The sequence below is a fragment of the Epargyreus clarus genome, unplaced genomic scaffold (genome assembly GCF_041222505.1).
Source record: "Epargyreus clarus isolate Ecla_fem2 unplaced genomic scaffold, WU_Ecla_fem_2.2 ptg000001l, whole genome shotgun sequence".
Lineage (NCBI taxonomy): Eukaryota > Metazoa > Arthropoda > Insecta > Lepidoptera > Hesperiidae > Epargyreus > Epargyreus clarus.
Genome location: NW_027332209.1, coordinates 15,152,552 through 15,180,342, shown reverse-complemented (window position 1 = coordinate 15,180,342; position 27,791 = coordinate 15,152,552). Strand labels below are relative to the sequence as shown.

Genomic DNA, 27,791 nt, shown 5'->3' with positions numbered 1-27,791 from the left:
TTAAAATCCTTGCAAAGCAAATTTCATCCTCTCAAATTAAAAACGTAATATATTGATACGAATGACGACTGAACACTACAGAAACTACAAAGCAGTAAATTAAACACAGGCGGACCAACAACTAACGACATTTATTCAAAATAAAGCTCTTTCAAATATGCAGCACCAAACACACAAACTGAGTAAATCGTGAACGGACCTCAGTCTCCGATATGAAATACATCATTTAAAAATTAATACCTAAGTGCATTACACATATCAAAATATTTATTTTAAAAATACATATTTCATTTCGTTACACAACATCATAAATACTTCAGAAAGATAATTATTTTTCTCTAGAACGAATTAGAATTATATCAAAAGTTACGTAGTCATAATAATTTATTTATATAATAAAACATTAAGAATACATTATATAGTATACATAATACAAAATATAATATCTTAATACCATATTAAAAATAATTTCATTAAATCTTTATGAATATAGAATAATTAAATATATTTAGTTAATCAAATCTACGACAAATAATATAAAAGCGAAAATGTCAATTAAAATCTAAGATAACAAATTACAGTGATGAAGGGTGTATACAGTGTAGGAGGAATTGTGACATTGCCTTGTAAATGTGAATAATACTGTTGTTAAGTGTGTAATGAAAATTACAGTTAAATGCGTATATATTTAGATATTAAAACACTTTGGAAAATATCATTTATAAACTTCAAGTAAAATAGAAACAATGGAAAGAATTGTGATATCTGAAATAACATTGATTGAAAATGTCTATGAAATAAATTTTAGAAAAATAATTATTTATTTAAAAGTAATTTGTCTCTCATTAATGTCGTCAAAACAAAGTACAACTCATTAATTTGAGTCCAAAATTGACATTTAATCCGAACTGCCATGTTTATAATTTCAGCAGTATGTACATAGTCGCGTGTATATATTATGTATGTATATGTGTGCGCGATGTGAGTACCTGAGTGTGCGTTATAGTTCGTATTATGAGAGTGTGCGTACGGGAGTATTCAACTCGGTACCTGGGCTTCAGCGCGCCGCTCGTTGCTGCTTCTGGAATACGAGGGTTAAAACCAACATTACTTTATCTCACGAGTTTGTATCAGTTTTGAAGTTAACTATTTTAGGCCCGTTGGTAAAAATGATAAAAAAAATATTATAATACTCGCATATCCCCACGTCTAATCGACGTCTAACGACATCACAGAGTTAACTAGGTGATCGCAAGTTTTGCAGAAAAGGCTACAAGGAAAAGAAAAAAAAAGAATATTTTCAATTATTTAAAAAGTTTCTTGTGGGATGATTAATATAAATAGTTTATACAAGTAGTTTTAGCGCATCTCATTCATTACAATTAAGTATCGGTTTTGGACAATATAATCATTACTCCATAATTCGGTATTTTATTTATCGCTAATAGTGTATGTAGCAAGGAACCGTACAAACAGGTGAATTTTTCAAATAGGCCATTTGAAACATTAGGCCAAAAAAAATGTTACTACGCGAAATGTTTAAATTAATGATTGGCGGGAACTAAATTGCCCAATAAATACGATAAAATATGTATTTTCTTAAAATTGAGGCTTTTCCTTTAGTTTGCCATTTATCATTACTTTCCAGAATTTCATCCTTATAAGCAACACTGTCAGGAAGTGGAATAATATAGAGGGTGTATTTTTTTCAAAATGAACTCGTTCGATTCCCGGCTAGGGAAAAAGATATCGCGATTTCGCTAAACCTCATAGTTTCGGATTTGGCCCTGAAGGCTCGTTTGAAAAATTCACCCTGTATAATAAATAAATAAAAGGTGTTGTTCTTAATTAGTTATAGTCCGCGTAAAACTGCTAGTCCGCTCGGAATACAGAAATTAATCGCGTCGCCGTAGTAAATTGTATGACTACACCAGCTCGCAACAACTTCAGAGCGGACTAGCAGTTTGGCGCGGGATATAATACGTATAAAGTTACGTACCGCAGCGGCTCCCCGCGCGCCCACACGCCGCCGGCCGGCGCCGCGCCCGCGCCTGCAATCACAATCGTCGTACTCAGTAATATAAAATATGGTCCAAACGTTACATGAAAACATATAGAACTGGAAGAAATTTGTAATGTCGGCAGACGTACCGCTGTCCTCATCCTCCTCATCGTCGTCGTCGTCGTCCTCGTTGTCGTCGTCGTCGTCGTACAGCGAAGCGTCGTCGGGCGCGCCGCGGCCGTCCAGCGCGTCCGCCGCGTTCGCGTCGCGGGCGTCGCGCGCGTCCCGTGCGGCGCGGGCGGAGCGGGCGTCCAGCGAGTCCTCGCACTCGCTGTCGGCGCGCAGCCTCTCCCCGTTCGCCTCGCTCTCGCCGTCCCCCTCGCTGGAACGTAACGTTACAGGTCGTCACGTCGCCCGGGAAGCCGGAAGAGGCCGCGATCGCTCGGGCGGACACTCACGCGGCGGGCGGCGGCTCGGCGCGCTGCAGGCCGGGGTCGTCGCGGCGGTAGAGCGCGTGCGGCGCCACGTGCTGCGGGAACACGGCCTCGTGGTGCACGATGGTGCGCTTCACCAGCTCGTTGACGAGGTTCTGCTGCGCGACCTGCGCGCCGCCCTCGCCCCACGCGGCCATCAGCGTGGGCCCCAGGCAGATGGCGAGGTTCCAGGCGTCCATCATGTTCTCGTCGGCGTGGTCGGCGAGGTGCGCCAGGAACGCGAACAGGTAGCGCAGCACGAGCAGCGCGGGCGCGGGCAGCGCGGCCAGCGCCTCGCGCAGGCGCCGCACGAAGGCCGCGTCGTCGGCCAGCGCCGCCACGCGCACCAGCCGCTCCTGCAGCGCGGGCGGCAGCAGCGGCGGCCGCAGCTCGCGCAGGTACAGCTTGAGCAGGCCGCACACCGAGTTGATGTCGGAGGCGTCGCGCACGTCCGCGAGCGGGTCCTCGCCGCGCTCGAAGGCGGCGCGCAGCGCCTGCATCTCCACCTGCGAGCCGGACACGCGGAACACGCCCTGGTGGCGCAGGCCGTACGTGGCGATGACGCGCACGCACGAGGTGAGCACGCCGGGCAGGCGGTCGTGCAGCGGCGCGGCGAAGCGGCGGCGGCGCGCGGCGCGGCGCGGCGGCGAGGGCGGCGCGGCGGCGGGGGCGGGCGGCGCGCCGGGCGGCGGCGGCAGGCGCGCGCGCGCCGCGCCCGCCTTGCTCTCCAGCCGCGCCAGCCGCCCCGCGCACGACACGTACGACCGGAACTTCTGCGGGCCGCCCCTTAACGTTACTGTTATCTCGATGATCGCACGTGCAACACGATACGTTAGATAACCGGAACTACATTATTTAATGTTCGCTACACGCAGTTTCGTTTCGACGCAGATCGACTACCGGAATGAAAAGAACTTTTTGAACTTTGTGACCCGTAAACTTCAGGACCTTATTTAGAACGTCAGCAAGGGTGCTCTTTCAAACGATTTTTTTTTTACATTACTTTTTTTAGTAAAATGCAAATTATTTTTTCACAACATACTTTTAAATCCGGAGCATTGGCTAGTACATATAGCAAGTTTTGCAGAGAAGGTTAGCAAGAAACCATATTTACGTAAAGCGCAATGATACGATTCAATATGGTACAGTACAGTAGACAGTAATAATCTCGATTTTTTTAACAATATTAAAGGTGTTAGGCGCTATAGCATTTTTTTTTATTTTACTTGTGAAATTTAATGTATACACTATAGTCGTCACAATTTAATAGGCCCATTTTGACACATGCCAACCTAATGTCATAAAATTTTTGAACTAACTTTGTATGACCGTATATCACGCAATTGGAAAGTCAAATATTTCTAAACATAAAATTACGAAATAATTTATTAACGATAAGAATAATTAGTAAAATTTATAAATTGTATTATACATTTTATTTCAATTAAAATGTGTCCAGAAACCAAATTATCCTACATCAAAAATTAACATAGGGCGTCGTTGCAATGTTATATCAGTCGGGTAATTTAGCAGTTTAAGACAATTTACGGCTTCAGCTTACAGCTTCAAACCATTCGGAAGAAACCATAATCGATTATCTTTTAAATAATCGAAACTTAGAATTACCAATCATTAATTTTTTATCGCTTTTTTTACCTGAACAAGAATAAAATAATCGAGACTTTGTTCCTTAGTGAACGTAAAAATGAAAAAAAAAAAAAGTTTACGACAGGTTAAAATGAAAAAAATAAATAAAGGTTACGACAGCACGGACATGCTTTATTTAATCTTTAGAAAATGATTAAATTACGAAATAATTTATTTTCTTTTCTCTTTTTTATTAATTCTTAAGATTATTTAGAAAAATACTAAACAAACATTCTGTTTACAAAATATTAAGTAATCTATACAGTACGATATGGAGTTGTAATCGATTTGTAGTAGAAATCGGTTTCCTTGGTTATCGATTTTTGTGGCACATGCTGAGTGCCGTAGAGATGACATGTGTCAAAATGGACCTATTAAATTGTGACGACTATAATTGTTAAGATCACCGAAGATAGTATAGAAATGAGTATTTTCAAACTACAAATCGACCGCAATCGCAGGTCAAGTCAACGTATAATGTACTGACAGCCAGGTAGTAGTCCTCCTGGTCGCGTCGCGGCGCGTCGTCGTCGGGCGGCGGCGCCAGGGCGGGCGGCGGCGCGGCGCCGGGCGCGGGCGGCGCGGCGGCGAACAGCCCCGCCACGTCCCAGGCGGCGTCGGGCCCGGCCAGCTGGCGCACGAGCTCGGCCTCGGCCGCGTCCAGCGTCTTGGCGTGCTCGCGGCACTCGGCCCGCAGCGCGCGCGCGCCCGCCTCCAGCTGCAGCAGCCGCGCGCCCAGCTCGCGCGCCGCCGCCTCCGACGCCTCGTCCTGCTCCTCCGCCGCGCCCTCCACTAGCTCCTGCATCTCCTTATCCTGCCACCGAACGGTACTTGTATCAGCGGCACGAACTAACTGATATATATTTATTAATGCTACTTCATATTCTGCCATGCGGTCGCTTTCGTGTGTCATCATCGACTACAGGTTTACCACTTCTTATATCCTCTATTCCCTAGTCGGGAATCGAACGAGTGCATTTTGAAAATATATACACCCTCTATATTATTCCTTTATCTGATAATGCTGCTTATAAGGATCAAATTCTGGGAAGTAGTGTTATATAACAAAGTAAAAAAAAGGGAAACTTTGAAGAAAATACATGTTTCATACATTTGTATACTAATGTTTAATGGTTATACATATAAAATTTGTTGGATTATCAACTAAGTTTATGTTTAAGTATAATCTTCGAGTTATGACCATACACACGGCTCAGGACGAGAAAGTAATAGGTTGGCGACTAAGTCGGCAAAAGATGTTTTAAAAAATGAATGATGCATTTTTAGTTTTTATCAAAATTTACTCGTAACACCTTTAAACATCGCTAATTCTTATAGTTTCGGATTCGGCCCCGAAGGCCTCCTCGAAAAATTGTCAAAGACGGCTCGGCTGACCTGTTCCTTGGGCGGGTCGTGCGCGTAGGGCAGCGCGCGCGGCGGCGCGAAGGCGGCGGGGTGCGCGGCCAGCAGGCGCTCGCGGTCGGCGGCGGCGTCCAGCGCGGCGGCGGCGGCCAGCAGCGCGCCCGCCGCGCGCCCCGCCGCCGCGCCGCGCGCCGCCTCCGCCGCGCCCGCCGCGCGCGCCGCCCGCCCCACCACCGCCTCGAACCCCACCTCCGTGCACTGCAACAGCACATTACTGAACGTCACTCGCTCCCGACGACTAAATTCACTTTCATGTTTGAAAAATATATAAAATGTAGTTTTTAGAGTGTTAAGGCATTAAGGTTACTTTTCACTTGGTGGGATTATTTTTAAGCAAAACAAACGTGCATTCACTTCGAAACTTTATTTGCAACTAAAATCAATAGACAAGTGGACTGTATCATTGTATCTTAGCGTAAAGTACTATTCTATTAAGACATAGAGCATTTACAAATGAAAACGATATTTCTCTGTACTTTTTCTTCGTATTCGTGTTTTTGCACCACTTATCTGCACATGTCGGCATTGTTCCGCGTAAATTACACCATGACAGCCATTAAATAGCTGACATATTTGTCAGCCGTTTAAGCCATTTAATGGCTTCCTTCGATTACAAGGCGGTGAGATATCTATACTTATCTATGACGTGCTCACTGACAAAGTGCTCGTAGGCGACGTGTAGTAGTATTTGTGTATAGTCCGCGCCAAACTGCTAGTCCGCTTTGAATATAGAAACGAGTCGCGTAGAATAGAAAATTGCAGATATTAGCGGTTCGAAGACAGCGCGGGACCCTTCCCGGCACCAGTACGCTGCCCGCTCCCGCCCACGAGCACATAGCTGCGGTAGTATGTCCTTACGTTGCTATGGAATATATGCTTTTAGTTGTGCACAAAAACTTCAGAGCAGACTAACAGTTTGGCGCGGATAAAAATTGTATATATTTTTTTTATATTATGTGTAATATTTTATATTTCATCTATTTTTGTGATATTCTTTTAAAACATTGACTTGTCGCCGTGATGTCGGATCCTTTTTATGTAATATTTGAGTTGCTAATGCTTTCTTTAAATCTTTTCGCGGCGATACCACATAGGTACATCGTTTGGCCCACAACAATGCTCATACGAAGCGGCCATGTTGCCATTTACATAATGTACCGACTCGTTTTTAGTGATTCTTTTCTATATTCGTCGAGTGACGCCCGTTATTAGTTATCTACCTACGTCTAGGCTACCTAAATTCGACGTATGACGTTTTCGGCATACTCGAATCGTCCAATGCGGTGACCGGTGAGTCACGAGTACATCGATGAATAACGGGCGGAAGTTCCGGCTCACCATCATGACGTCGGCGATGTCGTCGAGGTAGTAGCGCTGCAGCGTGGCGTTGGCGGCCTCCAGGCTTAGCACGTAGTCCGCGCGCGCCCGCAGCGCCCGCGCGCGCGCCTCGCTGTGCCGCCCGCGCCGCTGCCGCACGACACACGATATCTTACTTACGACGGTTATCGAAGGTGGTTTACACATCTATTTCTGCCTAGTAACAGCAGTGTTAGGCGCTGCTGTGTTCCGTTTTTAAGGATGCGGCAAGGGAGACATATTTTTCCGAGGCGTTCCAGCTTAGTCCTCAGGGGTAGCGGCGCATCTGTGGCCGACCTCAGGTAGCAACATCTAATCCTATCTGGTGTTGATCACAGATGTCCATGTGCGGCAGTAGCCATAGAAGTAGAAGTTATACAAAATACCACTACCAACACGTACACTATACGGACCTCAATGTCATCGTTCAGTATCAGGGATTGAATAACTAAAACTTTAAGATTTGATGGATAATAAAGTTGAAACAATCTCGACCCCGACTCCTATTAAAGAGGTCTTTTGTTTAAATGACACTACTCGTTGTTTAATTACTTTTCATCGTGAATTGCCTGGTAGTATTCCAACCGACATGACCAACAACCTAATCGAATTTTACATAACTTGTAACCGAGATATCAAAAATAAATGAAATAATAGAACAGAAGTGTTGGGCGCTACTGTGTTTTGTTTTGAAGGATGTAGTAAGGGAGACATACTTTTCCGAGGCGTTCCAGCTTAGTCCTCGGAGGGGTAGCGGCGCATCTGTGGCCGAACTCAGGAAGGAATATCTGATCCTATCTGGGATCGATACAGATGTGCATGGGCGGCAGGAATCACTTACCATCACGTGGACTGCATGCTCGTCTGCTACTCCTATATTATAAAAAAAACCTGGATTTCGAGACCAGAGAACGACGGAGTCGCGAGAGACGGCGCACCTTTTCGAGCTCCTTGTCGAGCGCCTTGATCTTCTTCTGCCGAGGCGGGTCGGCCTGCAGCAGCGCGGCGCGCTGCGCGTGCGCGTGGCGCAGCTTGAGCGCGGCGGCGCGCCAGTCCGCCGCCGCCGCCGCGTGCGCCTTGCCGCCCGCCGCCGCCTCCGCCAGCGCCGCGCCCACCTCCTCTTGCCGCTCCGCCACTGCGCACACGCAACCCACCGCACGCGTTACGACTGACGCGACGTCACGCTGAACATCGCCACCGTACAAATATGGAACAGTATGGAAACTGAGCCTAGTTGATAAAATAATTACCTACACTCCATTGAAGAATAAGGTTGTCACTATATATTTTTTAAAAATAGTGTTATTTATTTCTATTTTATCATTTACGTGGTATTATGATCGAATTGCAATAATTACGCAGTTTACAAATAATATAAGTCTGTAATCTCACGGTGTCGGTTAAATTCAGCAAAATACGATAATTATTGTTATTATATTTTTAAATACGGAAAACAGTGTAAAATTGATACAACTCGTGATACAACTTAGTTTGATTTTTTGTAGAGAGAGAAATTGTTATTAATTACGGCGTAACCTTTTGAAAGCTTTTGTAAAGCAATAAATGAAATGAATAAGCATAAAAATGAATTTAAAAAATAATAAGTCCGGTTTTGATGAAGCCTAATTCAAACACCCGTATACCACGCAATACGCTCGTGTGATTTTTAAAAAGATCGCGGAAATAAATAGCAAACAAATAGCAACTTGGCCACTCGTTTTAATGCAACACTAGCACTGCGAAAAGCTCTTAGGGGCCTCGTCGATGCGCATGTTTGTGTGAGTGTCCCGTTTCGAACGCTCTGTAGGGAGTTTCCATACTATTCCATATTTGTACTGTGACATGTGTGTCGGGAGGAGGAGCGAGCCTGACCGATGTCGCGGCACTTGCGGTGCAGGCGCAGCACGTCGTCGGCGGCGCGCTGCAGCCGCGCGGCGAGCGGCCCGCCGTACAGCTCGGCGAGCGCGGCGTGGTCGCGGGCCAGCGCGCGCGTCGTGTCCAGCGCCGCCTGCCAGCACGCGAACGCGCCCGTCAGCGACCACTGCTCGCGCCTGGAACCGTTGTTTAATTGATAATAATAATAATAATAACTTTATTGACACAAAAATTGTAAGTACATTTCAGAAGTTTGAAGCCTCTGGTTCCTGAGTTAATCGAAACTGTGTTTCAGGAACCAGCGTCTTCTCCCATTATCGAGTAATATATAACTTACATAAACAGACATTGAAACGAAAATACTAAATCTGTTTGTGAATACTAGTGAATAATTGTGTGTGTGTGTGATTGATGACATTTCTATTTATCTAAGATATACAGGGTGAATTTTTCAAATAGGCCTTTAGAGCCAAATCCGAAACTATAAGGATTAGCGAAAAATGCTGAAAAGTGTTACGAGGCCGATATTGATAATAACTAACCAGATTTGGCCCTGAAGGCGCTTTTGAAAAATTCACCCTTTATATTACACGCTGAGAATATAAAAAAATAAGTATGTCAATGATAAAATCGAGTTTAAACAGTGCTGAATCGTCGATTCGAATTAGATTGGAGAAGAAAAATATTATTCCTTGACAGTTACAGAACTTACACACACTAAAAAGTTATATGATAGATTTTATATACGAGAAATTATACAGGGTGTCCCGTAAGTACCACGACAAACTTGGGGAGAACATAGGTGAGGGTCTGACCTCTCTGGGAAAGAAAAATTACCTTAGTAAAAGTGTCACCGTTTTTGCACTATCAATTGTTTTAGATTTTTTGAGAAATTCAGCCCTCTTCATCTTCTTTCGTTAACTGCGTGTACAAATTTGGTGATGCGGTGTTTATTTTTTCTGTTAAATACTATCAGATAGTTGGTCTATCATATTGAAATGTAAATTGGTTAAAAGATGTAAAGGAACTATGAAAAAAAAAGGGATATTTTTAGATTTTAATTTTTTTACTATTTTTCCCTCAACTTTGACTCGTCGCGGTGAAAAAATAATGTACTGGACTATAAGTGTACATTACGCAAAAAAATATGTCCAGTTAATAGAGATTTCAAAAAGGTACCACACTTACTCTTTAAAGTTGAAGAAAAAAAAGTTAAGACCGTTTTTGCATGAAAGGGACTGAAACCAACTAAAACGTAATGATCGACTTTTTATTTAAATTACGGTTTCTACCGACTCACAACGTGTCAGGCAGTACTAAATCACATTATTACCTAGTAACACACTTAAAAATATCATTCTTCATTTGTAAAAAAAACAATTTAGTAACTAACTAGCAAACAAAGTAATACAATTTATTAAGTCAATTTTTACCTACTTTGAAGTGTCGTTTCGAAGTGAAACTTCGTACATGTATGTAATTTGAATGACAATACCATAATATGACGTCTTGGAACTAATCTGATGATGGAGCCAGGATATGGATGGTAAATCTCTTACCAATTTAGCCCAAACTCGAGGGATTTACTTAGAAATGAACCATGCACCTGCTGGCTCCATCATCAGATCTGTTCCAAGATGTCATATTATAGTATTGTCATTCAAATTACATACATGTACGAAGTTTCACTTCGAAACGACACTTCAAAGTAGGTAAAAATTGACTTAATAAATTGTAATACTTTGTTTGCTAGTTAGTTACTAAATTGTTTTTTTACAAATGAAGAATGATATTTTTAAGTATGTAACTAGGTAATAATGTGATTTAGTACTGCTTGACACGTTGTGAGTCGGTAGAAACCGTAATTTAAATAAAAAGTCGATCATTACGTTTTAGTTGGTTTCAGTCCCTTTTATGCAAAAAAGGTCTTAACTTTTTTTTCTTCAACTTTAAAGAGTAAGTGTGGTACCTTTTTGAAATCTCTATTAACTGGACATATTTTTTTGCGCAATGTACACTTATAGTCCAGTACATTATTTTTTCACCGCGACGAGTCAAAGTTGAGGGAAAAATAGTAAAAAAATTAAAATCTAAAAATATCCCTATTTTTTTCATAGATCCTTTACATCTTTTAACCAATTTACATTTCAATATGATAGACCAACTATCTGATAGTATTTAACAGAAAAAATAAACACCGCATCACCAAATTTGTACACGCAGTTAATGAAAGAAGATGAAGAGGGCTGAATTTCTCAAAAAATCTAAAACAATTGATAGTGCAAAAACGGTGACACTTTTATTAAGGTAATTTTTTTTTCCCAGAGAGGTCAGACCTTCACCTATGTTCTCCCCAAGTTTGTCGTGGTACTTACGGGACACCCTGTATATGTACAGAGCTGGATTTAAGGGAGGGCAACCGGGGCGGCAGCCCCAGGGCCTCCACAAAAGAGGGGCCCCCACAATAGAGACGTCGGATTTTTTTTTTAATTCCGACTAGTAAAAAGAAATATATCATTTCCTTTGATATTTTTTTCGCTGTTTTACCTTTATCTACAGTACTTTGTACAAACATGAATACTAGAAAAATCTTACCTGCGTTTCACAATAAAATATTTATTGAAAAACTCAACTAAAAAAATTGTTCATTTTATTCGGAAAATAATTTGGGGCCAGGGGGCCTCCACTCCTTTGTTGTCCTAAGGCCTCTAAACCTCTAAATCCGGCCATGTATATCTAATCGTGGTAGGACTACTCGTGGTTGATCTACGGAGGCCCCACTGCCACACCTATTATAACAGCAATATTACGAGCTGCTGTGTGTTTGAAGGGTGTGATAAGAGAAGACGTACTTATCCCAGGCTCTTATCCGTGTTCGGCATACTACGTTAAGGACAACGATGCAGTGTAGTGACGTGTGTGTAGTATGTAAGAGTGTAGAGGTGGCGTGTGGTATACTTGTGTTTCTGGTCCTTGTGCCGCTGGTGCGCGGCGCGGGCCAGCTTGTCGAGCGCGCGCGCGTACTCGTGCTCGAGGTCGGCGCGGCGGCGGCAGTAGTCGTGCAGCTCGCCCGCCACGCCCGCCGCCGCCTCGGCGCGCGCCTCCAGCACGCGCGTCTGCTCCGACAGCTGCACGCGGATATCTGCAACACGTCCACGCCGCAACACTCACTTGGGGCTCCACCAATCCATCTACTACACTGACTAAATTATTTAAGAACTCCTTTTTTAAGTATCATATACATACTAAGTACGTTTATTTTCGACATTTGGAAAACTAGTAGGTACGTATATTTGGAGCACTTCTTAGCTAATAAGTTAAATTAATACACCAATAAAATTCACGACAGTTACTATTCCAAATTAAGATATGAACTACTTATAGGTATTAACTTAAAAGAGAATTAATCAATATGATTGACTCCCTAGATTTATGCCATAAAAATTCAGTTGTGTATTTTCAATTTTTAGTCGATTCGATGCCTGGGTATGGCAAGCAAACTTGGACATATATTTTAATACAGTTTGGTCTCTTTAAAAAAAAAATAATGTCTCCTTTCAGTGAAATTTGGTATCTCCAGAAGTTTAAAAATACTTTCCCTTCAGGTTGCTTGAAAAATCGCAGCCTAGATAGCTTATATCACTTCCAAACGAACGAACGAAGTTTAAACGAATACGTCATGAAGCGGTTTGGGCTCGTGGACGTGCCACAGAATGAAACATATATAACTATTCACAAAAACATTACCCTTCCCAATCGGGTAAAAAGCAAACACGATGATTTTTTTTCATTATTCAGAAATCGTAAAAGGCTCCTTCAAAGTCTAACAACGACTGGTGGTTCGACTTCGAAGGGGCCGAAATTGTTTGAGGGCAAGGGAGAGACACTTTACGTGGTAAATTTCAAGTTCTATCTTCAGTGGTTTAGGCTCTGCGATGATGTATCAGTCTGTCTGTTAGTATATGTACCTATACATTAAATCTGACTTACCCAAAGTTAAGAGCGAGAACATAAAGGTCGCTGTGCATGGTGACCTCTAGGGTCCTCTATTTTTCATTGTCATATGTTAACACTTATTTGTTAATATTTACCTATGTACATACACGCAAAAAACCTGTAGGTGTGATCAGGGAGCCGATACGGCGAACTGTGAAGTTCAAGGCTCCATGCTCTGTTAACCAACTTCAAGCGAGTTGCCCGAAGTATTTATAAACCACCCTTCGTGACGCACGGTGACATTTTTTACGATCTTTCCTACGGACCAATAAATATAGTGAAAGGTTATCTAACTTCTTTCAATGAAATCAGTATTTGGACAATTTATAGGGAAACTGGCAGTAGATAGCTAAATTACAATGCCGTACGAGCCAATTCAATGCACTTTAAAAGACGATCACAACAGATTCACGCGGTTGTTCTTTAGTTCATCTTTTTGGTGAATTAATTATTTGTCTATGCGATTAGAAATAAACTACTGCAGAATGTAGTTTACACCTGTAATTGAGGTGACACTTAGATTTAAGTTCAACGTGATATGTCTAGTCAATGTATAAGTGTTCACTTTGTTGGTGTAACCCAATGATAAATAAATAAATAAAAAAACTACTATTTGGATTTTACAAAGCTATAGAATCACGGCAGAGTCTTTGAATTCGGTTATGTATTTGACCATTCCACATCCATTTATCTTGTAAGCTAATAAGATGTTAACTTAAAATAATATAGTTAACTTTATAAAATACGTGACTAATAATATAGTGAACTTTATAAAATACGTGACTTCGGCGAAGCTCAATTTTATACCAAAAGTTTTGAAGTGTCCACTGATTTTATTACTCATAAATAGAGTACATACCTACATGATTATATTATTCTCTTTTATGTATTCATAATCATAATTCTTTATTATGATTATGAATATAAAGAATACTCGTACCTACATGATTATATTATTCCCTTTTATGTATTATTTTAAATTATATTGTTACATACTTGATGATCCATGGAAGAAAAAAATGTGTTAAATGGCCCACTGTAATGAAAATATCTAGAACACAAAGGTATGAAATATTGAGTAGATAATCTTAATTATTTTTAAATGCATGATTTTGGTTAATTGGACGGACTGAAGAAGTTCGGCGATAATGACCGCAGGAATTAGCGGGGCTCGGGTTTCTATCGCGTATCCTACAGATACTTAGTAATGCACTCAGCGTTGATGACTATCAAACACGGCTCAATATTCACGAAGTGTAGTGAATACGGACTAAAAATGAATTGCAGATGCACTCGATACCAGCCTATAGCGTTTGACTTTAAATTAACGGAAGAATAAAAAATCTGTCCAACCGCTGCAAATAACGGAAGTTCAACGGACTATAAAACAAACGTTCCCACAAGTATGATCCCGGTGAGGAGCCGGGGAGGAGAGCCGCTGAAGGGGGCTGACAACATAATGAGCTGCGATCATTGCGCTGCCCACTTGCTCGCACCAATTTTATGCTGCTGTGTTGTAGTACGCACTACTCAGTGCGATGCACGCTCTGCTGTCGCCATTGTACTTCATTTTCGTTACAATTTAAAAGGCACAATGCATATAAGACAAAGGATAAATAAAACATCAAACTAAATACCGATAGGGGACTTAATATATCAGTGTCCAAAGGGATTGGAAAAAATAAAGGCGATTCGATATCCCTTGTGACATTAAGGAGTGTATGAATAACTGTTATTTTATTTTTATGCCATTTCCTAATGCCGCTTCCCGCGCCACGTCCCCTGTATGGAATCTAAGAACCGAAAATGAAACGTTTGATACACGAGCAGTATTCGTGTTTTTATAAAGTGAATGAAAAGCATACCTCTGATTTAGCTGTCTAACTTTATTCATACGTCAACGAAACGAGTCACATACGCTGGTCATAATAGACAATAACAACATAGCGTACACTGTTTTTGTGACAGAACTCAAGGGAGAGCAGCTCGAGAGACGAACGAAAACATATCGGCATCGGTCGCCGTCATTCCGTTCGGAAGCGCAGTTATAATTAGTCGGCAGTGCGTTACGTGCAAAGAAATTTGGGTTCCACTATTAGATCATAATAATATAGTGGCGGGCGGCGCGAGACCCGCGGGCGTGCAGATCAGCGGCGGGCGGCGTCGACGTGGACATACCGGGGAAGGCATTGGCGAGGTCGGGCGGCCCCCAGTCATGGCGCGGCTGCACGATGCAGTGGAACATCGGGAGCGCGCGGCCACCGGCGGTCGACTGGCGCGTGGAGCGTGGGGCGCGCCGGCGGGGTCGCCGCGCAGCCTCCGCGCCGGCCGCCGCCCGCGCGCCGCTCGCCCGCGCCGCCCGACAGAGGACCTCCTGCACCCTCGCAGACGAGCCAGCCTCCTCGCTTCGCTTCCGATGTCACTCTACAAATTACCATCATGACCGAATTCGGTAAGACTGGTGGCTACAAATCGCCTCAGCTCATTCCATTCATTTCTACCTCTAAATAGAGGACGACGAGTCGCTCTGGAGTGGGATACGTGCATTCAGCTTTCTGTGCAGTTGTGCAGCATGCATAAATGCACGTATTCCCCGATAATATATTTTCACTCAGATTTAAGTCTTGAGCTTAAATGATCGGCTCACACTTGGCCAGTTTTTATTATTCATTGTTATAATGGATGGATATACGGAAAGAATATTCATAGTAATGAATATTCTACCTCCTCCTACCTAGGAGTACCTCATGCTGACTAATTATCATGGCAGACCTAACCAAAACGTTATAGTGGTTAGTATAAGTGTTACGGCACAAAAGATATAGCTCTTTATAGGATAGACGGGTAAAATATTAATGTCTGGCTAATGTTGGTTTAGTTTATTTTATATAACATGACTTGGGAAGAACTAATATCGCTCAACAATGCAGTCTTTGTTGCCCGGTGGACAAAAAAAAAATAACGAGGACAAAGAAAATGGTGGATTATAAAGGTTTGTTATTATTCAGTGTGCGGCGCACCGGGAACAGATGCACGGGAGCGTGGCGGGGGTGCGGCGCGGCGGGGGGCGGGAGCGGCGAGGGTGGTCGGCGAGGGGGCGCGATCTCTCGTGTTAAACCCACAAGAAGTTAAGTACAGTCTTCCAAGATTATCGCATCAACTGTTGCACGTCCTATCTAAAGGTATCGAGGATAGCAGGCCGAGAGGTACGTTATATTTAAGGGTAATAGCGAATCCACTGCGGCTGCACAAACCCTGTACCTGCAGAGTAACGAATATGCTGAATTTTATTATTTTGGCTTGAAAAATTACATAGGTAAAATTAATATTCGGAAGGAACAACATACCTCTCGTGGTCGTACCCGGTGTCAGGTTGTACTGCTGAACATATCTGGGTACCGGTGTTGTATATCAGATTGAAGTAGATAAGGAACATGCCACCTGAGCCTCTGCCGCCCATTGACATCTGTAGGCAACTCCATATAGAACAGGGGCTAAGAGCAGATGACAAGTGCGTTGCTACCCATAAGGACTAACATGATCACCTCATAAGGAAGCAGACATTCAGACTCTTCCACCAAAACAAGCACTGCTTAATTCACCTTAGACATTTCTGGTTGGCTCCCGGTCGATCCTTACTAACTGTTCTACTAACTTTAAAAACTGTTTGCGACTAAAATCAATACGATTCCCAGTTCATAGACCACTCCATCTATTTTTGGGCTATTACATCTCCATCCGAAACACATACCGCACTACGCTCGGATAAGATAGCTGGCGCGCGATATGAAAGGTCGAAATTGAGATCCCACGAGGTCATAATGTCACATCAGAACTTGACGATAAGTGGTAACAAAAGGCGTTAATTAGAAAAGAAGACGCAGTCACACACAAAAAACCTAAATATATATAGAACTGCAAATTCAACGAAGATTAATCACGGAACTCAAAAATAAGTTGCTACCTAAGGAGAAGGGCCCTTGTCCAACGCTATCAAGACATTCGTCTGGCAGTATGAGGGCATGTGCAATATTGACTAAAGAGGGATACTTTCATATTCATGGAACCAAATATATTTTATTTACTATTTAAAGTAAATTTAAATATATAGGTTATTTATTATTTAAGCGCCGACGCATGATTTTAAAGAAGATACCTGTTTTTACCCGCGACTTCGCTCGTGCTCGGTAACCTCCGATATTATATTCCTTGGGAAAGGTACTTTAATTTATAACTATATGTGTATAAAATAAACCCCTCACAATACTTGGACAAAATTTCATGACAATTGGTTATGTAGTTAAGGCGTGAAAGTGTAACATATAAAGTAACAAACAAACTCACCTTCGCATTTATAATATAATATTAAAATAAAATAGGATTGATATAATTAACCTAAATAGTTCAAACTTTATTAAAATTTGTGCTTAAATAATGAAACAAAATGGAGCATTGCCCGTACGTGGAAATCGAATCCGGGTCCCGGAATCACTCGGCGGCGGTGAGCGGGGGTGCGAGGGTGGCGGGGCGCGCGAGGGGTGTGCGGAGGTGTGCGGGGGTGTGCGGGGGGTGTCGCGGAACCGGTCGGCGCGCACGCAAGCCGCCCCGCCCGCCCGCAGCTGGACGCCGGACGCGCACCAGCTACACTATCAAAATCAATTAAACACCAAAACGCCGTTGTCAAACCTGCGTGCTTTTGTGTAATCATTGACGAGTGATCGACACATATGTATAAGCGGCAACTGACGACTATGTAAATGTGACATGTGCCACTCGTTTGATTGAAATATAATGCGATGAAAAGGGCTTCGAACCCCGCGTATATAGCGCTCCTTACGCATATCAGAACATTAAAATACATTACAACTTTAAAGTGTAGAATTCCAAAGTAATCGTTTGATGGTGTGATTAGACGCCGATCGGCCGTTAAAGCGTGATTCGCTCGTAAACTTTGTCGATGATAGATGAATTCCGTTCCGAAGCTCCAACATAGTACTTAAATGCGGCGGATCTATCGAAATGTACAAAAATATAGTTACTTTAAGTATCTGTGAGTGCACAGTGCGCACAGTGCACATAATACTGAATGGATAAACATAACGATGGAATCGACATGAAAACAAAGCTTAGACACAATATACTTAAATATATGTAATTAAAATAGAACACGGCTTTCATTAACCTTAAAAGCAATCCACATAGCAGGAAAAGAACAAAAAGCGAAGGGCGTGCCGCCCGTACCCATCAAGTGCAAATATGTCTTAACACAGATGTCAACCTTCACAGATTCTTTACCCTAGGTGTAGGGAAAGTAACAAATTATTTTCAAAACTCTAGCCTAATATTTTAAACAAGGTATTGTTTTATATATATAATTTTAATGTAAAAAATTTCGCAAGCTTCCCTGAAGTTAAGTGTGGGAAAATTGTTATTATTCCTACCAACAGAGATCGTGCCACATTTAAAATCAAATAAATGAATGAATATATGCCACTACTAATGCGAATAATATAATAATTATGTATTATCTGTAGAGGCGAAATTATTACGCCGTAGTAATTGACGTGGTATCGCTATAGTCTGTGGATTGGCATCATCATTTTTAGAAATGTCAATGTAAAAAAACTTACATAGTGAGCAGAGTATAGGTACACTATAAGACAGCTGTAGAAGATTAAAGATTAATTAAGAAAATGTTAATCATTAGTGGATAAATTCAGCGGCGGCGCCAGCAATATTGTTGCCGGGCAGTTTAAACTTTTAAAGTACGTTGTAATTGTAGGGACCGACTGGCCTTATTCTGAACTCACGCCAAACACTTGTGACTCATGGGTATGGCATATCGAACCGCTGTGGAAACTCGATTGTCAATTGTAATTGTAATCTATCTAATTTCGGACAAATATATTTCTCTAAAGTCTAGCAATAGAAAAGATCTTAAGATCTACACATGATCTACAACATAAAACAAAAATAATATACATACGAGTATATAAGAACTAGTATAGTACATATGTACATAAAAAACATGAACGAACTTTATAAATATTATATGACCAGTAAGCGAATATTTATACTAATTAAGTTTATATAAAAAACAAGCCTATGTAACTGAAAGGAGACTGAAGATTAATAAGAGGATCTTGAGGCAATCGATTCGTATTGCCTCCGCAGCTCGCGGCGGCTGGCTCGTGACTCATGCGTCACCGGCGGCAGCTCGCGCGTCGTACGTGAGCTGCGTGCGCGCCTCACGTACGATCACAACCTCTGCTAACTACTACTACTCTACTAGCTACTGTGACTACAGCCAAGTCAGGAGTTATCCTTAGCCAATATATCGTGACAAGTATCAGTAGCGAAAATATTTAGTTTTAGCTTATTATTTCACCATCAATATTTTATGTACCGCAAGAAGGGCCCAGGCCTGATTAATGACTAAGTGCAAGCTAAAATAACTTTTGTACAACCTTTGGAAGTCATACGAAAAGTTTGCGCAAGACACGAGATCTGCATTAAGCAACGCTTACATTCAAAAACGGTGACTTTGATGACTATACACACTAAGCACGAGTATCTGGTAGGATTCGACTTCGGATTGTATTCACTTGAATAGATGTATTTAATCCTTAAAACGATGACTTAGGTATTGTAAGTACGTCCAAATTGCGATAATTGCGATAGGATAAATTTATATTATATTGAACACCCAAGCAATAAGCGTCATTGCCTGCAAAGCCTGCATTAAGCATATGGGTATAATGTACGACCACGAAACAAGACTACACCGCCGCCGACGGATGCATCTCACACTTTACCAAAATAGAATTCAGTGTTTGTTTTGCAATCAGAAGAAAACTTTGGAGACAGGTGAATGCTTTTGTAGATATTCTTATCTACGCAGATATTCTTGAATGAAATTTTCGTAAAATATAATTCATTATCTAGAATGAATAATTCTAATTCTAATATCTAATTTCTCATAGAAATTTCGAGATTACTATGGTGGTGCAGTCAATGTCACAAATAAGAACAGGTGTAAGGTGTAAGTGCACTATGCGCTCGTGAATTGCGTTTGAATTAGTGTTAAGTATGATGGCTATTTAGCCGTGGGTTCTGATGTAGTGGTTTAATCACTTACGAATCCAACGTCTTTAGATTTTCAAAGATAAATTACTGACTATAATGACATTATACTGAGGGGTGAAGAACAAGTTGAAATGAAATCTATACAAATGTGTACCTTTTAGGTTCACATATGCATTAGAACTTTGAAATTGACAATTATTTTAAAATCTCAAGGTATAAGAAGGCGAAATCCGAGACTATAAGGATTAGCGAAAAATGATAATAGGAGTTTGTATGAGTTAATATGAAAAAATACGTATTTTCTTAATTAAAAAACATATATACGGTCGAATTGCGAAACCTGTTTTGAAGTTGGTTGAAAAATAAGACTTTTTATTCAGTTTGTCATTTATCATTACTTCCCAGAATTTAATCCTTATAAGCAACACTATCCGATAGTAGGATAATACAGGGTGCTTGTTTTCTCAAAATGAACACGTTCGATTCCCGGGTATGAAATTATTATTATTTTTTAAATGGAATTATGCAGTTTTAGTTTTTATCAAAATCGGCCTCGTAACTTCCTTCAGCACTTTTAGCTTATCCATATAGATTCAGTTTTGGCCCTGAAGGCCCCTTTGAAAATTCTCCTCTACTATTTTATTATATGCATTCACTTAGACATATTATGGCAGACGGTATAATATAAGGAGTGTGTATCTGTGTACCTACATAATTATATTTTACGGATTGCAATTTAACATCATTATCCAATAATAATATTAATAACATTTTATTGGATAATGATATTTAGACATTTACACCAATTGCGTGGATTAATGAAAAAAAGAAACGGTAAAGTATTGAAAATCTTAAAATGCGACATCAATCCTTACTAATCCTTATTCTTACTAATATTATAAATCCGAAAGTAATTCTGATTGTCTTTCTGTTTGTCTCTTCTTCACGAAATGAAATTTTGTACAAAGATAGTCTGAGACCCGAGAAAGGACATAGGATAGTTTTTATCCCGGAAATCCCACGGGAATTAGGGATGGCGATCTAAGATCGATTAATCGGAGAATCGATCTTTTGGACCAAATAGTCGATTATTTTAATCGATATTACTACCGCTTCCATGCTACTGCATTCTACTGCTTCCATGTAGCTCGCAACGGCGCACAGCTCTCGAGCTCGGCGGTGGCCGGCACATCTTCTCAATGAGATGTAAGTGATGTAACTATATCAATTAACATATTATATGATTTCAATTACACTTGACGGCTATACGATGATTTTGCAAGTATTAAATAAACTCGGTTAGCTTGTGCACCTAACTATCGTCCGAGGCTTATTTTATTAGGTCGATAGCCGGGGGAGCGGAGGCGCGGTGCCGCCGGGGGACTGCGGGCCCGGCGCTGTCGCTCCACAAGAGTGGTAAATTAAGTTTTAAGTAGCGAGTGTAAAGTGTTCCTCGCGCGGCATAATTACGTGATAATTTATTCGCGTCACGTTTCTGTTACGACAGATATGAAGTGCAGCTTTGTGTTTCAATTATAACAATATTGATTTGATTCACTGTAGCATGATAATGTATTGCATCTAAGGTGGCCAGTGTAACTTCTCGTTAAATGAATGCTGCTCGCAGTTTGTACATGGTGTCTCACAGACAGAACGGTAGCTTAGCCGAACTGATCGTGAGCGATAGCATGAGTATGTCGGCGGCGGCGTGCTTGCGGCGGGATCGTGCGGAATCTATATATAGCGGGGCACACGCCGCGTCTCCGAATCAAAGTTGCCGCTCGGCGCCGAGAGCGAGCGCTCGGTAGAGTCGGTGGGCGCGTCGGCGCGTCCGTACCGCTCGTACAGCCCGACCCGCCGATAAGCCCTCCGACACTTGTATTGAACATGGTCATATATTATTGTCTTTACGAAACATGGAGATGACCCATAGATGATAGAGTGGTAGCGTAGGCTAGTATTTAGTTACATACATTAATTATAAGTAAAGAAAGGAAATAGAATATATTCAAAACTTCACAGATACACAAAATATACGAGTACATAGAATTATCAAACCACGATATCACATGATGTAATATTGTGGTGTTCTACCTTCAAGATCTGAGGCGAGCTCCACAAAAAGCAAGTTAAGTAATGAGTGCAATTAGTCATGAAGGTTGTCTTCGCGCAAGTATTGTTCACGCCGATAATAATGAATATTCAGTGCGGGCGGCGGTCCGGCGGGCTGGCGGGCGGCCGCCGCTCGCCGCCTATCATTATAATCACCTGACGATGGTGATACATACGACAGTAAATGACAGCCATTGTTGCATACGTTCTCTAATTATGGCATAAAAGAATATTATATTAGACCATTGTTTTATGTATTACATTTTGTGAACCAGGCATAGCAACAATCTTAATAATTTGTATGCCATGCTCCATGAATTCTACACATAAATGTTTAAGAAAGTTTTTTCAAAATAACCATAATTTTCTAAAATTATATGCGCAGTACTCAAAGAGTTCTACATAAATGAGCTAAAATTGAAAACGGCTGGAAGTTATTGACAAGTTAACAGTAAAAATTTATGGTTAAATATTAAACCACATAATTAAAAGATAACCGATCCCACAACAAAAATATATTTTTTTGAACTCGACGTTTTATATATCAAGCTATCGGGACTATACACGAGGTCAGTGACCACGGCTATGGTGTGATGAAACAAGTTGACCTATTCTGTGTTAAGGTAACTTGTTGACAACAAATTAAATGCAAGTGGAAATTATGTGTGTGTGTGTTTGTGAATTTCAATGATGTTTTGCCTGTTATTATCATCCACAATTGTCGGGGATTTTTAGTGTTATTGTAAATTCAAGTTCTATCCTATAACAATATAAGTTTATTCCTTTGAAAGCTTTAGTGAATTAATAAATAATTTGCCAAGACAAGTTGACAAATAAAATATCTATCATTAAGGTATCAATAATAATTCTAATTGTTACTAATAACAAGTTTTCATTATAATGTTAGAGACGCAATAATACGATATAATTGGAGTAACAGGGTCGCGCCGGGCGCCGGCAGTTCAGTGACAACATTTGTGCAGCACATGTGATCGTGCGACGCCGGCGGCGTATTGCTGTCGCACTAGAAAACTGCTTTCACTCCCACGATGTATAATACATATTACTATACCCTTTTATAATAGACAAACATGGGCGACCCTTGCTTAGAGATTATGTCACTATGTGGATTCCACAGATGACGAGTAAAACAAGTGTTTCAACATTTTTATTTACATATATGTTATGTATAATACCTTGTAATATGTAATTACTAACACACTAAAATGTATGTTGAAATACAATTCAATAACTTAAAAACTTGTCTAATGTATTTTAATACACAAATTGTTGGTACTCATAGTCTAGATAAGATAACACATTAAGTTAGCCTAAGATGTTGTAATGTAATACATGACTGTCTGTGTCCAAAATACAATAAAATAAATCTTACACGCTCCTGCCGACTCTGTCACGAAGATTTATTGTAAGCCTTTTAATTAATTATTATAATTCTAGCTAAGTTTACATATGGAAGAGGCACAAAAATAAGATATTTTTATCTTTGCTCTTCTCATTATTGAGCTAATGGAATTACGTCACAATGAATCCTCCTCGTACAAGTGGAATTGCACTCGGTCATTCTTATCCTCTACGTGATGCACGAAACGACTGCTCATGTGATGTCGTGCACGAACGGGAGCTTATTTTAGTAAAATAAATTAAATACAATACTGCAAGGCGTAAATGTCAAACAAATTTTAGGAGAGATAAAATATGAAATTTTAAATAAATACTTGTCTGATTAAGGGCTCGAACACAAAACTGCGATGCGACGCGATGCGAATTCGCAACGCAGAAAATTGCGATGCGAATTGCTGCGATGCGATATCGTGCGGCGTAGCGTCTCTCAGGGTGACCAACAACAACGACCACTGTGCGATGCGAATCAATTCGCAAGTTCTTGCGATGCGTCGAGGGAGCTCGCAGATTTTTGCGATGCGACGTCGCATCGCAGTTTTGTGTACGAACCCTAACAGTTGACATGTTAATCCACAAAAGCATATTTTATAATGGAAATATAAGTGCATAGGTATATGTTGAACAAAGAGTTGATGGCGGCCGTCACGATTCCCACGAGGCGACGACGACGAGGCAACGACACGCACGACGCCGCGCGCATCGCAATCAGTACGATTCAACAGAACTAACCTATTGCGACTTATTTCTAATAATACAATTATCAAGCCACTTGTTTAAGCAAACTTATATTTTGAAAAATGGTAAATTTTGTTTACACGTACAAAAGAGTAGGCGCACTTTTAAAAATCTTAGTAATAAGACTAATGAGTAAAAAAGAACTATACTAAAACCATAATATCTACATTAAAAGTGTACTACATAAATTTATATTATACATTTTTTGCTCCGTCATCACATGGACTCCAAGATTTTATCATTGCAATGTCATCCGAATTACATACACCTTTAAAGTTTCGCGTTTCCTGATTTGTTTACCTTGTTTGTCAGTTAGCAAACAATAAATAAAGTCAATATTATACTATGAAAATTTGTAAAAAAAAGTATATATAAAGAGCACTCACTGCAAGAGTAACGTGGGCGGAGAGGAAGCCAGCAATGACCGAGTCACTCGCGACACTCCAGCATTACATTACATCATTTATTCATTAGAAGACGCGAAGGAAATGCTCTCGACAACGGAAACATTATGTTACTGTGCCTGTAAAGACAATGGAATCTAGTCGAGCCACTCGAGAGCGACAGGCCCTTGCAACGCCACGGGCTCGACCGCTGGCTCAACTATTCATGATTAATTTTGTATCATTTTATTTCATTGACTATTTCACTTACGCAGATATACTGATACAAATAACTGACGTAGTCTAAAACGAGCCCGATTCGACTAATATCAAAGTAATTTTTGCACCTTTTTGAAGAACATAATGGAGGACTCTTCCCATGGGAAATACTTTTAGAATTGAAGGACTTACTCGTATTAAGAAGAATTGAAGCAATTCTTATGAATGCTAATTCTAAATTAAGGGGCCGCATTTATTTTCGAACATTTACGTACCTACATTGTTTTATGTAGAACTATCGCACGTTAGTAATAATCAATCCTCACTGTTTTTTGCCTACACACACCTCATACGAATGCTATTCTTTTCCATGACTGTGGAGAATGAGGATTAGGAATCCAACGGGATTTGCCTAAATTGTGGGAGTCACATAGCTACCATGACCTTCTTCTTTAATTAGTCATGTTTAAGCCGTCGAGTTATTTGTTTTTATCATAATTAGTTTAGAATATGACAAATAATATAAAATCATTAAAATTATTAGCCAGAAACGTGTTAATCAACACTCTTTGATTGACACGTGCGTGTGCGCATACAATGCACGTGTAACTCGATCGCGCGCCACATTTCGGGAGATAATGACCAATGGTGGAATATTCCAGCTTGCGATATTATACAGACTACACAGTTTCCCATGAAGATATTTATAGTTATTGCAAATCACATAACCATTCAGTTCAGTTTATATTTACGATTCTTTGTGTAAGTGTTCAAATTCTTAATCAGGTCAATAATTCAATACACATCATACGAGACTTGTGAAATAGTTAAACCAACGATAAAGCGATAACTACTAAGAGAAACGATGTTTTTTCTAGCTCACTAGCGTTAACAAGGTACGCTGAGTAGGCATTTCATTAAATTGAGTACCCAATTTAATATTAGATGCGTAACGCGGGGTGCGGCGCGCGAGGGAAGAAAGGTGCGCGCGGGCGGCGGCGGCGGCGGCGGCGGCGGGCGGCGCGGGGCACATTAACGAAATAAGAGGGAATTTCTCACCGCGCGTAAACAACAAAACACCGCTCCAGATGCAAAATATCAAGCAGCCGGAACCGCGCCGGTCGCAACTTACCGCGAGGCCACTCACTCCACATTTGATTATACACAAGTAGATTTCCTATATATTGCCACTGTCAATGGCTAAATTATTCTTAACATTGCATAAATTCGCCAGTCACTTTGAGATTACTGAAATATGATAAAAGTTAATCCTAATCATCCTATGAACTGGCACATAAGGTAAAGAATCATGCAAATTTATATTAATTTTACTTTTAAGAATATTATTTTAATAAACACAAATAGTAAAATTACTTTGAAACATTAAGATTTAAATGTGTTTTTTTTCTCTGCGAAAAATCTAACTTGTTCCACTTAATAATTGACTTCATACATTTTTTCTTTGCTTGAACAAAAAAGTCTATTGTGTTGTACACCAAATTATGGATCAATTTTAGATCACTTTGAAACCATGATAAAATGAATGAAGCATTGGTAGTAGAGGGAACTTTTTAAGTTGGAAAGTTATTAGACTTGTGAGACCCTCTTGATAGTCATGCATCTGGGATGGTGTGGGAACACATGTGCCAAATCTCAGAAGGAGAACAAGGCAGTCATTGTGTAAAGGTTGCAAGTGTTGACACACCCTATATGAGCACAGACTGCCGCTCAGGAAACTCCAGACTAATGTCTTGGTATAGTAAAAATATATTTGTTTCTCAAACTACAGCATATTTTTCAAGACAAAATTCACTGATATTCATGGTTCAATAAATCATAAACAATCAATGTACTGTTGATATGTGATATTATCAACATTATTCATTCTTATGTTAAAGTTAGTGCTAAAAATAATAACTCATTAGAGGCAAACATACAACATTCAAGTTTGTTTATCTCTTTATATAATAGAAATACCTTGACTAAACAAATTACAGTTACATATTGGGTACATTTGTGTAGTCAGGTAAATTGACTATTGAATTACACTACAGTTACATAAACAGTTGAATATATCTTACAATAAAATGATAATTTATTTGTAAATTTCATTTATAAAGTTATAAGTTTCAAGTATAAATTGATAATGTTCCATTTCTAGAAATTTCTTAAAATCTACTTGAAATTCCTTGGAGTTGAAAATGTTGTATTGCAGTTTTTTAAATCACACCTGCATTATTATTTTTATTATTGCAGGATACAAGGACATTAGTGCATTCAACAATACATAATTTATTTTCTACAAAGTTGAATATACCATAGGCAGTTACAATAATAATTGTTTTCAAGTATAAAGAGATTCATCTCGACAACTCACTGGTGAAGGCGGCGAGCTTCCTGGTGGAGCCGAGACGCTTCATGGGCGTGCGCGGCTCCAGGTCGCGCTCGTCCAGCGCGCCCTCCGCGCCCGGCGGCGTCGCGGCGCCGCTCGCCGCTCCCGACATCGCTGCACCTTGCACCCTCGCCGGCCCCCGAACTGCCCCGGACCGCTACCGCATCTACTGCACGCACTGAACACACACTACCACCCTTCCCGACATTCGCTACACTGATGCACCGACCGACGATTGTTTTTAAATAATGTCAATTAATTATACGAGGGTCCCGCGCGGTTTCCCGATTCGGTTATTCGAATAAAATATTAATGCCTATACCACAGTCAGCGTCCGGTTGAGCGAACTTAAAATAACGACTGAATCTCGACAATTCACTTCGTTGTGGTCTTTAAATCAAATGTGTAAAGTTTAAATTCTATACTAGCACACATAATTCTGACCGCGTGAAACCGGTAAGCGATCACAACAAAGCGAAGCGCGCACGTTTTGTCGTTTTGATTTATAAACTTGAATAGTTAAGCGCGAATCGTGACGTATACACAAGTAAACAACATAACCAAAATGAAAAAGATTTTTAACACAGTCCCCTCGAGTTCAATGCGCAAACGAAACGAACTTGTTCAACTGACATTAATTGACATTATCATTATATTGACATTGACTTTAG

At 40.7% G+C, this 27,791-nt stretch overlaps 1 protein-coding gene across 1 annotated transcript; it reads right to left on the bottom strand.

Moving 5' to 3' along the window:
• Positions 1–112: 112 nt before the first annotated feature.
• LOC140757268 (rho GTPase-activating protein 4) lies at positions 113–27,791 on the bottom strand. Its single transcript, XM_073092878.1, has 11 exons — positions 27,106–27,791; positions 11,734–11,917; positions 8,773–8,951; positions 7,839–8,035; positions 6,883–7,011; positions 5,518–5,742; positions 4,610–4,936; positions 2,461–3,248; positions 2,152–2,384; positions 2,000–2,051; positions 113–1,081 (listed from the first exon to the last, which is right to left on the bottom strand). The coding sequence occupies exons 1-11, from the start codon at positions 27,230–27,232 to the stop codon at positions 1,039–1,041; spliced, it is 2,484 nt and encodes an 827-aa protein (XP_072948979.1). The 5' UTR covers positions 27,233–27,791; the 3' UTR covers positions 113–1,038.

Coding starts and splice junctions, on each gene's coding strand:
- LOC140757268 (XM_073092878.1), bottom strand. CDS start 27,232: ATGTCGGGAGCGGCGAGCGGCGCCGCGACGCCGCCGGGCGCGGAGGGC. Junction 5,743..6,882: donor ACATCGCCGACGTCATGATG/GTGAGCCGGAAC, acceptor GTGCTGTTGCAG/TGCACGGAGGTGGGGTTCGA. Junction 3,249..4,609: donor AGGAGGACTACTACCTGGCT/GTCAGTACATTA, acceptor GGCGGCCCGCAG/AAGTTCCGGTCGTACGTGTC.